The sequence below is a fragment of the Trachypithecus francoisi genome, unplaced genomic scaffold (genome assembly GCF_009764315.1).
Source record: "Trachypithecus francoisi isolate TF-2019V2 unplaced genomic scaffold, Tfra_2.0 Lachesis_group17, whole genome shotgun sequence".
NCBI lineage: Eukaryota > Metazoa > Chordata > Mammalia > Primates > Cercopithecidae > Trachypithecus > Trachypithecus francoisi.
Genome location: NW_022681462.1, coordinates 76,791,725 through 76,805,581, shown reverse-complemented (window position 1 = coordinate 76,805,581; position 13,857 = coordinate 76,791,725). Strand labels below are relative to the sequence as shown.

Below are 13,857 nucleotides of genomic sequence, written 5' to 3'. Positions count from 1 at the left end.
GCACTTACACCTAGATACCTGATTGACCTTCAGAATGATTTGGTTAGCAGGCAGGAAAGAAACTTCCTCACAGATTTGAAAAACAACAAACTGAGACCCAAGAGGTAACGTGGGTCACACAAGGTGACACAGGAACTCATGTTGCCCTGCCGGTGTGGCCCCATCACAGCCATCTGACTCCAGACTGGGTGAGCTCCCTTCATCGCGCTCCTTCCTCCCCAGCACATCTGTGAAGGTTTGCTGTGTCCTAGTCAGGGTATACACAGCTATCAGTGGGTCATACAACTCCGGGGGCACCTGAAGATGAATAGTGGTAGTCTAAAGTCTAGCAAGGTCTTCTCCCAGCCTGGAGACCTCTCTGGAAGCTAGAGTAAAAGTCAAGGCTGGAGTTTTCTCCCCAGTCTGGAACTCCCGTAAATTGTCTCTGAGCACAGACAGCCATAAGCTGCAAGGTCATCCTATTTATGTGCCAGCTTTCAATTTTGCATTTCATTTAAGATGTGACACAGCCAATTGCTGTGATAAGGAATTTCTGAGGCTTCTGGGGCTTCAAAACTACAATGGAAATGATTAAAAAACTAAAATTAGTTTTATTATTAGAAAGCTAAAATTGATCTCAATAATCTCTGAGAATGAGCTTCTCTTCCCAGACCTCCCAGGTAGATGGGCTGTAAATGGAGTTCCATGCAATCACCTGATCCGATCCAGTGACACTTTCACTCCCCAACACCACCAGGTTTATCTTCTGTGAACCTCCAGATACACCCACTTAAGGTAAAAAGTCCAGAACAAAGTACACCAAAGCCAACCACTGTACTGTATGATAGGAGAGGAGCAAACCAGAGTGAAATCATGGGCTCCAAGCTCACTTCTGTGGGGGTTGAAATAATCCTTGCTGTCCCCATATATGTCATTGGAAAGATCCACTAGACACCCCACCCTGGGAGAAGGAGGGTTTTGTTGACAGAGGTCAGGATGAGCACAGTCCTGCTGACAGGCCCCCTGGAGAGTTGCCAGTGTGGGTGAGAGGTTGGGAACATAGCTCTAGGCTTTGGTGCAGTCTCCATCACTATTTCCCCAGAACACACTAGCAAAAGGCAGGTCACTTCACATATCAAGGCTTAGTTCCTCCTCTGTGAAAAGGGAGTGTTACGCTTCCATGGGATTCCTGGGAAGATTGAGCTGAGCTGCACAAATCACTTTGAATCCTGCCTGTATATAGGAAGTGCTCATTAAATGTTAACTCTAATTATTATTCTTGTTTTAGTTCCAGGGTCTCAGAATACTTCTGATACTCAGAACTAAAGATTTAGGGGCTCTTCCAGAAGCTCCCCGACACTGAGTGAGGAGCAGCACCCCAGTCTCTCTAAAGAGTCCCCCCGCCCTCCAGGGCTCCCTGTTTGCTGTTTCTACAATGAATGCTACCTGTATAGGATTCCTACCTCAAGCATCCTTTTCCCAATAGACACAACTTCCCTTGCTTCCCTCCACCTAGGCAGAGCTGGAAACATTCCCCAGGAACTGCATTTATGTATTAAGCAAATGTCACCTAAGGAAGGCCCCCTCTTCCCACAGAGGAATGACCATGAAGCTCACCAAGGCTAATGAGGGCCTTTCTACAGGCCCTGGATTAAACCTTGGCATTACTAGAGTCTTAGCTGGGAGACACCTCAAAGATCACCAGAAACAATCCTCTCATTCAGTAGCTGAGAATCTCAGATTACAGGGGCAACTAAAATGCAGGTGTCCCAAGTCCTAATCCAGCACTCTTTCCTCCACACCTCATGGCCACCCCACCAGTCACTAGGAAACAATGTAAGGCCCAGAGAATCAGTCACCATTGCCCCCTTTCTCCATCACTCCCACTCCAAAGTCAGGATACACCTTCTTCTCAGGTAGGCCAAAAGGGTTGTCTCTGGATCTGCATTTTTCTCCACCACCTATTAAAAGAAATGAAAGAAAAATATATCATAGGTATACTTAGTCATCCTTCTGCAATTAATTTCTTCCTTCAGTGTCTCACTCAAGAATTTGTAGAGTTAGTGGGAAGTGTGATATAGTTTGGACGTTGCCCCTCTAAAGCTCATGTTTAATTGTAATCCCCAGTGTTGAAGGGGGGCCTAGTGGGAAGCAATATGATCATGGGGGCAGATTTCTCATGAATGGCTTAGTGCTACCCCCTTAGTCGTGAATTAGTTCTCATGAGATATTTAAAAGCGCGTGGCATCGCCTTCTTCTCTCTCTCTCTTACTCTTACTCTGGCCATGGGATATGCCTGCTCCCGCTTTGCCTTCTGCCATGAGTAAAAACTCCCTGAGGCCTCCCCAGAAGCCGAGCACAAGCCGGTGTCATGCTTATACAGCCTGCAGAACTGTGAGCCAATTAAATCTCTTTTCTTATAAATGACCCAGCCTCGGGTGTTTCTTTATAGCAAAGCATGAAAGGCCTAATACAATGTGCTAAATAGATCGTAAAAACCTAGGTATTTTTATTGACAATTCCTTAAGAATGAACCTATAAACTACAGCCAGACTATGTATATGCTCAAATCCTTAAATTCTAAAATTGTACCTCAGTGCTCAACTTGGGACCCACAACAGAACATGCAGGCATTGCACCTTCCACATTGGTTCGACCAAGGCAAAGTCCCCTTCAAATCAAACCTGTCATCTCATTTCAACGGCTAGATCACACCTGTGAATTCCAGGGGCCTCTGAGAGCATGGCATGCAGACCTTGGACTTTGCCGCTTTGAGTATACACTCTCAGACCCTGCGTGTGACTGTGGAAAGCCAGTCTGTTGGCCTGTGCTCAGAGCAGAGCATTGCATGTGATGGGTATTAGTCAACACTAACACATGTCAGAAATGGAAGAGAAATCTCAAACTAAAGATCCCTCACTAGGTTCAATAAGGTGGAAAAAGTGGTCTAGAAAGTGCGATGTCAGTTTCCACTGTGAATTGTCAAAGGAAATCTATGAAAACCCGTTTCAGTACTTCTCACACATTACCAAAGCTTAAAAGGATGTGGATTATTGAAATAATAAAGAGAAAGAATTCATGATGAGGTTTTTGTTAGAGGGAACTATACTTCCCACACCTTCCTAAAGGAGAAGGGGAGGAGTATTTGCCTCCCACCTCAAACTTAGTGAGGGGGCTTGCTTCGTGCTACAAAGAAATCTAACATGCTACCTTTGCAGCATAGGGGAAGAGATAGGCTTAACAAGAAATTAGTGCTGACAATGACAAGTTTAAACTCCTCTTTAAACTTAAGTTGGAGATGTGGCTGTGCTGGGGTTGGTACATACTCCCAGAGCTTGGCAGAGCAAAGGATGCAGAAGTGTTGGCTATGGATGTAGTGCAAGCCATTCATGAGATAAAAAGAGTTGGCTTGGAGGTCTTTAAATCATTTCCCAAAATACAGGATAGAGCCTTCAAGAAAGAGAGACTGTGTGGAGTGGACTTCCCCAAACTGGAGGCTGATGGAGAACAGCAGTCTGAGAAAAGTGCGTCACTTGTGTCATGACACATGCATGCAAATATTTCCTGTGGTGGCCCTTGAAGATCCTTGAAAGCCATCACAAGAAGAATGAAAGAGTCAGCTCCAAACACCTAAAAGGCTCAGAAAGCCGGAAGCCATCTTACAACAGTACCGATTAAAGGAGAGCTTTCTTGCTATCCTCACCACACCGTCCTGAATTGAGACTGGCAACTTAAAAATAACCATAGGATTCTTTGTTGACTAAGAGTAATAAAAAGTTCATGAAACTTCCAGAATTTGTCCTTTGAATGAAGTTTAAAGGAAAGTAGATGAAATTAACATGAGTCCAGCTTACTCAATATCCTAGTTACAAATCATAGAAGAAATCATAAATGCCCAAAATAGCAATCTTTATCACCTTTCTTGTAGACGACAGTAAGAGCCTCTTAGCTTAGTACCACATTGTTCATTTCTCCTGTACTGCAGTTCTGCTTTTATCACATCACATCAGTTCCCTGCTCAATGCCTTTCATGACCACCCACATATTCAAGGTAACATCCAAGTTCCTTAGGTTGTCTTTCAAGGCCCTTTTCAATATATTCCCAATCTTCATTTTCAGCCTTTCTCCCTTCTACTTCCCTGCCAAGCTGGTCATCTTACTGCACTAAAAATACATTTTATATCTTCTAACTCCTGTGCCTTTGACTATGCTATTCCTCTTCCACCTGCATTTTGCCTTATCAGAAGACTTCAAACAATTTCTTCATAAAGGCTTTCCATACCACTCCAGCCACAAGTGGATTGCTATAGAGAATGGCTGTGCCACTCTCAAGGTGTGGCAGCAGGATTACCACGGTGCACTCCACTGAACACTCTCAACAGGATACCAGTGGGTATCCCCAAGGAAAAACATTTTGTAGGGAAGTGAGTTAAGGAAATGTTGGGTTAAGCAGATTGCTCTGGTAAAACTCGAGCATCAAAAGAAATAACAGCCATAATGGGCTATAACACATTAAATACCATTAAAATCTATGAGTCCAAATTGATAGTCAACAAACAAACAAATGGAAAATATGGAAAAGCGCTTCCTGACAGAAGAATGTCATCTAATAAATATGACTGGCCATCTTGTAATCAGCACAATAACTGATCCAGTTAAGAATCATCAGTGGAAATTAGTACAACCACTACGGTTATACAGAACAGTTTGAAGGTTCCCCAAAAAATTAAGAATAGAGCTACCATATGATCCAGCAATCCCACTGCTGGTATATACACAAAAGAAAGGAAGTCAGTATATAAAACAGATATCTGCACACCTATGTTTTTGCAGCATTATTCACAACAACCAACATTTGGAAGCAACCTAAGTGTTCATGAACAGATGAATGGAAAAGAAAATGTGGTCCATATACACACTGGAGTGCTATTTAGCCATAAAAAAGAATGAGATCCTGTCATTTGCAACAACATGGAGGGATGGAGCCGGAGGTCATTATGTTAAGTGAAATAAGTCAGGCACAGAAAGACAAACTTCACATGTTCTCACTTATTTGTGGGAGCTAAAAATCAAAACAATTGAACTCATGGAGATAGAGTAGAAGGATGGTATCAGAGGCTGGGAAAGGTAGTAGTGAGTAGGAGGAAAGTAGGGATAGCTAATAGGTACAAAAATTAGAAAGAATGAATAAGATACAGTGTTGGATAACACAACAGAGTAATTACAATCAATAATAATTTAATTGTATATTTAAAAATAGCAAAAAAGTACAATTGGGTCATTTGTAACACAAAGGATAAATGCTTGAGGAGCTGAATGCCACATTTTCTGTCATGTAATTATTACACATTGCATGCCTACATCAAAGTATCTCATGTACCCCATAAATATGTAGATCTACTATGTACCCCCCAAAATTAAAAATTAAAAGGCTTTCCATCTCCCCTTCTTTCTCTTTCCTTCTGGTTTTTATGTAAATATTGCAATGAGCCATCAGTCACTATTAGATCAAGTGTAATACAGAACTCCTAAAACTCAACGACTATAAAACCCAATTCAGAAATGGGCAAAGGACTTGAATAGACATTTCTCCAAAGAAGATCTACAAATGGCCAACAAGTAAATGAAAAGATGCTGAACATCACTAACCAGAACTATAATGAGATTTCACCTCATACCCATTAGAATGGCTACGATCAACAAACAAACAAACAGAAAATAAGTGTTGGTAAGGATATGGAGAAACTGGAACACCTGTCCACAGTTGGTGGGAATACAAAATGACACAGTCACTGTGGAAAAATAGTAGAACGGTTCCCCAAAGAAGTAAAAATAGAACTAGCATATGATCCAGCAATTCCACTTCTGGATTTATACACAAAGTAATTGAAATCAGGGTCTCAGATATTCGTACACCTGAGCTAATGGCAACGTTATTCACAGTAGCCAAAATGTGAAAGCAACCAAAGTGTCCATCAATAGATGAACGGATAAGCAAAATGTGGTACATCCAAACAATGGAATATTATTCAGCTTTAGAAAGGAAGGAATTTTTGATATATGCTACAACATAGATGAACATTATGCTAAATGAAATAAGCCAGTCACAAAAAGACATACTGTCTGATTCCCCTTAAGTGAAATACTTTAGTCAAATTCATAGAGACAGAAAAAATGATGGTTTCCAGGGACTGGGGGAAAGGTAGAATATGGAGTTATTGTTTAGTAAATTTATAGAGTTTGTCTTAAAAAATGAAAGAAGTTATGGAGGTGGAAGGTGATGATGGTTGCCCAATATTATAAATGTATCATCAAAATGATTAAGATGGTAAATTTTATGTATTTTACTACAATAAAAATTATTTTTAAAAAGACGATCAATGGATACTCAAACTAGTGGGTGAAAATTTGATGAACAAGAATTTGTATCATTCCAAAGTATCTTCTCACATAGCCTCTATTAATTATAAAGGTAAAGCAAAGTTATCGGACAGTGAAGAAACTTGGTGGATAACACCTTAGCCAAGTCATCAAAGTTCGCATCACAAAGAAGACCCAAAAACTGACGTTAAAAAAATAAACCTGGCCGGGCGCGGTGGCTCAAGCCAGCACTTTGGGAGGCCGAGAGGGGTGGATCACGAGGTCAGGAGATGGAGACCATCCTGGTTAACGCGGTGAAACCCCGTCTCTACTAAAAAAACACAAAAACTAGCCGGCGAGGTGGCGGCGCCTGTAGTCCCAGCTACTCGGGAGGCTGAGGCAGGAGAATGGCGTGAACCCGGGAGGCGGAGCTTGCAGTGAGCCGAGATCCCGCCACTGCACTCCAGCCTGGGCGACAGAGCGAGACTCCGTCTCAAAACAAAACAAAACAAAAAAACCCAATAACCTAATGATAGAATGCAGTGAGAAAAACACATTACTTCTGTGGTATTCCTGCCTCCCAAATGCAGACTCTGAATCTAATTATAAGAAAGCATAATACAACTCACTATGAGGAACATTCTAAAAAATAACTGGCCTGTTCTTTTCAGAAACACCAATGTCATGAAAGACAAAGGAAAGCTGAGGAGCTGTTCTAGATTAGAGAAGACTAAAGACATGGCAACCAGCTGCAAGGCATAATCCTGGATTCCAAGCTGGGGCTGGAGAGTTATAAATGCCAGTATTGGGAAAATCGGAATACATTTGCATAAAGTTTATAGTATCACACCAAAGCTAAGGTTCCTGATTTATATAAATGGACTATAGTTTTGTAAGAATATATTTATTCTGGCTGGGTGCAGTGGCTCGCGCCTGTAATCCCAGTACTTTGGGTGGCCGAGGTGGGTGGATCACAAGGTCATGAGTTCAAGATCAGCCTGGCCAAGATGGTGAAACTCCGTCTCTACTAAAAATGCAAAAAATTAGCTGGGTGTGGTGGTGGTTGCCTATAATCCCAGCTACTCTGTAGGCTGAGGCAGTGAATCGCTTGAACCTGGGAGGCAGAGGTTGCAGTGAGCCGAGATCATGCCACTGTACTCCAGCCTGGTGACAGAGCGAAACTCCGTCACAAAAAAAAAGAAGAAAAGAATATATTTATTCATAGGATAAGAGGTAAAGGAACATGATGTCTGAAACTTACTGTCAAATGGTTCAGAAATCTATCTTATACTATATATTCATTTATATAATTATGTACATTTATATATAATTATTTATGTACTCATAATGTATACTTGTGTATATGTGTGTGTGTCCAGAGCAAGAAAGAGAGAATGATGAAGCAAATGTGGCAAAATGTTAACAGTTGGTAAAGTACATAAAGGGTATTTAATACCTCCTTGTGTTCTTCTTGCAATTTTTCTTTAAACATAAAATAATTGTAAAATACAAAGTTAGAGAAGTAATTTATTTAGTACAGGATTTCTCAAAATTTTAAAAATTCATCCACTTATTCCATCCACACTAGTTGGACACCTAGTATATACCATACACTGTGATAAGTGGTTTAAGAATATCCAAGAAGAGCATCTCATGCTGCTAGTTTTCTGTGAAATACATTTCAGAATGTATTACTTTGTCTAATTATAATCCATCTCTCCAACGAATCTATAGGCTCCAAAATGGCAAATGCCTGATCTTAGAGATCTTATTCCTCCAGTGCATATCCCACTGTCTGAGGCCTCAGAAGGAGCTTGATAAATGTTGACTATATGGGGTGTGAGCAAGTGAATGATGAGTGAGTGAGTGAGTGAGTGAAAGTTACCATGAGCATCTCTGTAGCCAACACTCACTTGTTGTAGGGATCACTTGTAGACACCTTTGGCTGCACCCTACCTGCCAAATCCTCCCATATTGGGGCCCGTGCCGGGGGTGGTGGAGAAGGAACAGACACAAGAGACAAAGACAAACAGAGAACATGGCGGCCGCGCCTAGAGCCTCCGCCTCACTTTATTTATGCTCCATAAATCCCACGTCAGCAAAAATAACACAATGCAAAACAAACTTTCTGCACCCAGATATAACCTTCTGCTTAGTTCCTTGTCTCTTAAGTTCTTTCTTCTTTTGTCTGCCTTCTTGGCGCCTACTAGAGTTCATTAAAAGTTCAACTAGAGATACTGTCCTTGACTACTGGAGTTCATTGAAAGTGCAACTAGCTAGAGATATTGTCCTTGAGCCTTATCTATTCTTAGCATATTATTTTCAATGGCCCCTGCACTCCCAGATTCTTCCAGGTGCCACAGTCTCCCCTAGACAGAGTGACTACTCAGAAAAAGCTAGAATGCTGCCTTGCAAAAAGGCTGTCATTACAATTAAAAAAAAAAAAAAAAAAAACTGGACAGTTCCTTCCCTTTGACTCTGACTCTAGAACAAAAGAAGATGTGAAAACAATAGTCATCAAGGCTCATCACCACCACAGAAGGCCCTAGAGGTATTCGACTTTTTGCATCTAACACCTTCTGCAGGACCCCATTTAGTGAAGACAGAGTCCTGGACAGTGGTACAAAACAAGGAGAGGAGTAGGGGCTCACATTTAAGAATGAGTCACTAAGTTCTTACAGCTTCTTTGGTAACTACTTTGCACAATTCCTGTAACAAAAGGTCTAGAATATCTTCCGAATAAAAATGAGAATAACATTCTCACAGCTGTCATTGTTTGCCCAGGAATTCCCTTGCTTGGCCTTGTTTTTACAGCACTGCTTTCACGTAATTACTTTCTGCATTGCCCTTCTACCTTTCTTGAAGTTTCTGAACATGCTACACCATTATAAATTACAAACATGGATAGTCATCACAGAAACTGGCAGTAGTAGAAGCTTCTAGAAATAATAGGGTTTGATATGATGGTACCACTTAAAAATTTAAAATTACTTTCCTAAAGTGAAAGTAAAATGCAAGGGAAAATAATTTTCCCCAAACCAGATTTACCTTGAAATGCTTCTTTCTAGATTTAGTGCATAACAGCAAGCCATCCCTGAAGAAGAGCAGAAACGTACACTTTCACACGTTAACCAGTGGTTTGGTTTAATAAACAATAAAACCTTAGAGTAAGACATGACCTTGGAATTCATTGAATCTAGCTGTTTACCCAATGTAAAAATTACTAATAAAAATTCCAGAGATGTCTTTGTGTAAGTAGGTCTCCTAGAAAGCCAGTTGCACAATGGTTTCCTAAATTTCTGCACTGTAATTGCTGAATGAAAGAAGTTGTTTGAAATGTTGGATGCAAAATCTTACTACCATCAACTTGAAAGCTTTGCCCTATTTCTTGGGTTGGTGCCAGGCAGCTCAGAGAGGAAACTCTGAACCCAGAAGAACATGGCTGTCCCCATTCCCCAGCACCTCCCAAAGGCACCACTCAAAGAAATCCATCAATCTTTGGAGCACCGATGCTGAAACAGCTCATGAAATATATTTTACGGTCACCCACACACATCTTGGAAATTTAAGACCTAGGAGTCCTGTGAAGCACATTATTATTCTTGAAAATTACATCAAAAGTCACTCAAAATTACATCAAAAGTTTCTCAACTCAATGCAAAAGTGCCAATATAGCAAGACAAATAAAATTGCCCTTATTTGGGGGACACATTGGGCACATTCATCACACACTGTCCACACAGTTAGTTACAAGGTGCAACTATGGGACTCTTTTACTATCCTTTTCATTCCCAAGTGGGGAGTTGAACAGGTGTGAGCATCTCAGCAGTGTTGTAGGGGGGCAAATGGAGGCTGGGGACCATGTAATATGCTTGCCCCCTGTCTCCCTGCACCACATTAAAATTTGCAAAGATTCTCACTCTTGTCCAAGGGCTGCTACCCATGTCACCTTCCCTAAGTCCCTGTGCACCAATAAGGTAAATTCAAGTAGGTAAGAGATTTGCAACTTACATGTAGAACTAAGTGTGTGGGGGTGGGGAGTGCAGAGAATGCGGGAGATGCCCTTTATGGAAAAAAAAAAAAAATTGTGGTTTACCACAAGGTGTCAGTATATGTCACCACACAGTGAATCAGGACTGGCTGTTAAACCTATATATATATAATATATTAGATTCAAAGGCTGAGTACATCTTATATCCTGATAAAAGCAAGAAAACACATTCCTGTTACTTCTCTCTGTAAAGAGAACAACGTACATTTTAGGGTATATTTGATTAAACCCAGAAATAGAAGTGTAGTGATGACCTCAAATTTCACCTAGAACTCAACTCCCCTTTCTCATTCTGTGCCAATCTCCACTACTGCAGAGAGTTGGCAGCTAGTTCACAGATGCCTCTCTGCTTGCCTCTCTCTCCCTCATTCCTTCGCCTTCTGAGTGTCTTGTCTGTGCTCTAGCCCTGAGAAGGTCTTCTTCCCCAGTGTTACCAAAATGCAGCAACACCTTTAAAGGGAGAGAGGGAAAGACAGGATAACAATTAAGAGGGAACAGGAAAGACAGAGAACAAGATATGGCTCTTCCAGACGACAGATGTCCCCTCCCAGGGAGCAGGGACACCAAACCAGAGGTCAGCTCCTACTTACCTTTCTGCCGTTCACAAAGAAAACCAACTCGTCTGCTGTCATTGCCACAGGTTGGGGTCCCTCAACTCCAGGTACCTCACTCCTAAGAGACACTGGCAGGTAATTATCACTGCTCTGTAACTTGAAAGTTATGCCTCCCAATAAAATGAAATAAGGTCCACCAATAGGAGGGAACCAGCTCAGAGCTTCAGGGCACGAAGAGTTCTTGGCAAAAGCCACTGGTTTACATAATCAAGGAAAGCGCAAACAATCATGCACAGCAAATTACAATCTCCACACCTGTGTCAAAGAGCACAGGAAAATGCATCCAGATATCAGTAGGGTTGTTGCCTTGGCGCTAGATGACTGTGGGTCTTGGGCACTGCTCTCATGAAACCTGCTTTGTCCTCCCACTTGCTGCAAGACAGAGAAGGGGAAGACAGAAGAGGGGAAGGACCATTGTCAGAGTCACTGCTAATAGAGCTGATTCACGCCCTCCATCATTTTACCATTCAGGTTTACAGAAACACAGACTGAGTACATGAATGCAAGAGTCATTCTTTCGCAGCCTGGTGGAGTAGGGAGGTCACAGGAAATGGAGCCCCATGAACCTGACTCAAATTCTGGCATTTCACCTCAGCATGTTACTTACCACCTTCAGAACTCAGATTGTTTTCATCATGTACAGGATCATAGAATGACATCAAGAATAGAAGTATGAGGGACAAATGACATTTTGGAAGTGCTTTGTGAATTTGCAAAGAACCAAAACATTTATCACTGTTGAAAAGACATCTTCAACATCTCAACAAATAAAATCCTAATAGCAAACTATTTTTGAGATTTGTCTTTTATTTGTTTCTCTCAGGAAAATATCCTTGACAAGTTGTCAGAGTAACTGATAAAAGTATTTCAAAACACCAAAGATATTAAAATGCTCATACCACATAGTCATAGGCTGCAGTAACACATAGCTGAAAAAAACCTTTCCCCATCCGATATCCATTAACTGTCAGTGTAAACACAGATGTGCACATCCACTGGAGCAGCACTAATGGGCTCTCTGCAGTCCAGCACCCTCCCAACTGCCCCTACCAGTTCTCTAGTTCAACACACACACACACACCACACACACACACACTCTCTCTCTCTCTCTCTCTCTCACACACACTCTCTCTCTCACACACACACACACACACATTCTCTCTCTCTCACACACACACACTCTCTCTCTCTCTCACACACACACATTCTCTCTCTCTCTCTCTCACACACACACACATTCTCTCTCTCTCTCACACACACACACACACACACACACACACACACAGAGGCCAGCATTCACTCTGGTCTTCTTCTGTCCTGTAATGACCCATAGAGTGGCTCAGCCAGCCTTCCTTAGGTAGGACGCCTCCCCTACAACCCTAGCAGGCTACCTGAGGGGGAAGAAAGGAGTATTAGGCAGATGTACTTGATATAGCAACAGCTTAGAGAAACTGAAGGCTGCCAGGACAACCACACAATCAACACAATGCCCTCTCCCACCACAGCCTTAATTTAACCAGGAGAAGAAACTTTCCTTGTTGGTTGACCAAATATCCCAGTTTGCCCTGGACTATCCTAGTTTCAGCCTTGAATCCCTGACAAATGCCTCTGAGATCCTAGTAAATCCTTCAGTTCAGGGCAAACTGGGATGGTTGGTCACTATAAAACTGGTTGTTGGCTAGGCACAGTGGCTCACACCTATAAGCCCAGCACTTTGGGAGGCCAAGGTGGGTGGATCACCTGAGGTCAGGAGTTCATGACCTGCCTGGCCAACATGGTGAAACCCTATCTTTACTAAAAATACAAATATAATCCGGGAGCAGTGGCCCACCTGTAATCCCAGCTACTCTGGAGGCTGAGGCAGGAGAATCACTTGAACCTGGGAGGCAGAGGTTGCAGTGAGCCAAGATCGTGCCACTGCACTCCAGCCTGGGAGACAGAGTGAGGCTCCATCTCAAAAACAAAGACAAAACCAAAACCGATTGTTAAATCTGGGAGATTCCCTATCCCAGATGCCATTTGGCAATGTCTAGGGATATATTTTATTGTCACAAATGGGGAGGGATGCTACTGGCATTTAATGGATGGAGGCCAGTAAAGCCACTAAACATCCTATAAACCACAAGACAGTCCCACCCCAATAAAATGAACAACAATGAATGTCAATAGAGCCAAGCTGGAGAAATTCTGCCTTGAAAGAAAGAAGGAAGGAGCTGGGGAGAAAGGGACTGAGGCTAGGTCATGTTTTGTAATTAGTCAATTCTTCCAAACCCTCATACCTCTTTGATTGAGAGGCTTTTCCTCTATGCACTACTCTACCCAGTTTAACAAGCCCTCCCCCTGGGCATTCCCCAGCCGATGTTCCAGGAAAAGCTAAAGGGATGGGCTGAGGAAAGAGCTCAGACTTTGGAGTTCCATAGGCTGGCTTGAATTTTAGCTCCACCACTTCTGTGTGACCTTTGGCAAAAATCTCTCTCTTGGCATTAATATTCTCATTTACAAAATGGAGTTGACCATACTTGCTTTGTAAGGACCAACTCTTTTTTTTTTTTTTTTTAATTGAGACACCCGGCTAATTTTTTTGTGTTTTCAGTAGAGACCAGGTTTCACCGTGTTAGTCAGGATGGTCTTGATCTCCTGACCTCGTGATCCTCCTGCCTTGGCCTCCCAAAGTGCTGGGATTGCAGGCGTAAGCCACCACGCCCAGCCTGTAAGGGTTAACTCTTAGCAGAATGAAATAAAACATAGATTAAATCTGTTGTCCACAAGAGAAACTAATGTTGGTGTGCTTCTCCCCACTCAGCAAATCTTCAACCCCTCTTTTATCTACAGGTGAAATTCCTCTCTATTACT

The 13,857-nt window shown here is 42.1% G+C and overlaps 1 protein-coding gene across 2 annotated transcripts in view; it reads right to left on the bottom strand.

Annotated features, from left to right (window-relative positions):
• XDH (xanthine dehydrogenase) overlaps positions 1-11,100 on the bottom strand; it is a 74,406-nt gene extending 63,306 nt beyond the window's left edge. Inside the window, exons 1-2 of one of the 2 annotated variants that reach the window (XM_033176128.1) lie at positions 10,981-11,100; positions 1,883-1,940 (exon numbers count right to left, since the gene is read on the bottom strand). In XM_033176128.1, the coding sequence (XP_033032019.1) occupies positions 1,883-1,940; positions 10,981-11,022 (100 nt within the window). In that variant the 5' untranslated portion in view covers positions 11,023-11,100. The remainder of the gene's footprint in view (positions 1-1,882; positions 1,941-10,980) is intronic. The other variant, XM_033176126.1, reaches the window with a different exon arrangement.
• Positions 11,101-13,857: the final 2,757 nt, after the last annotated feature.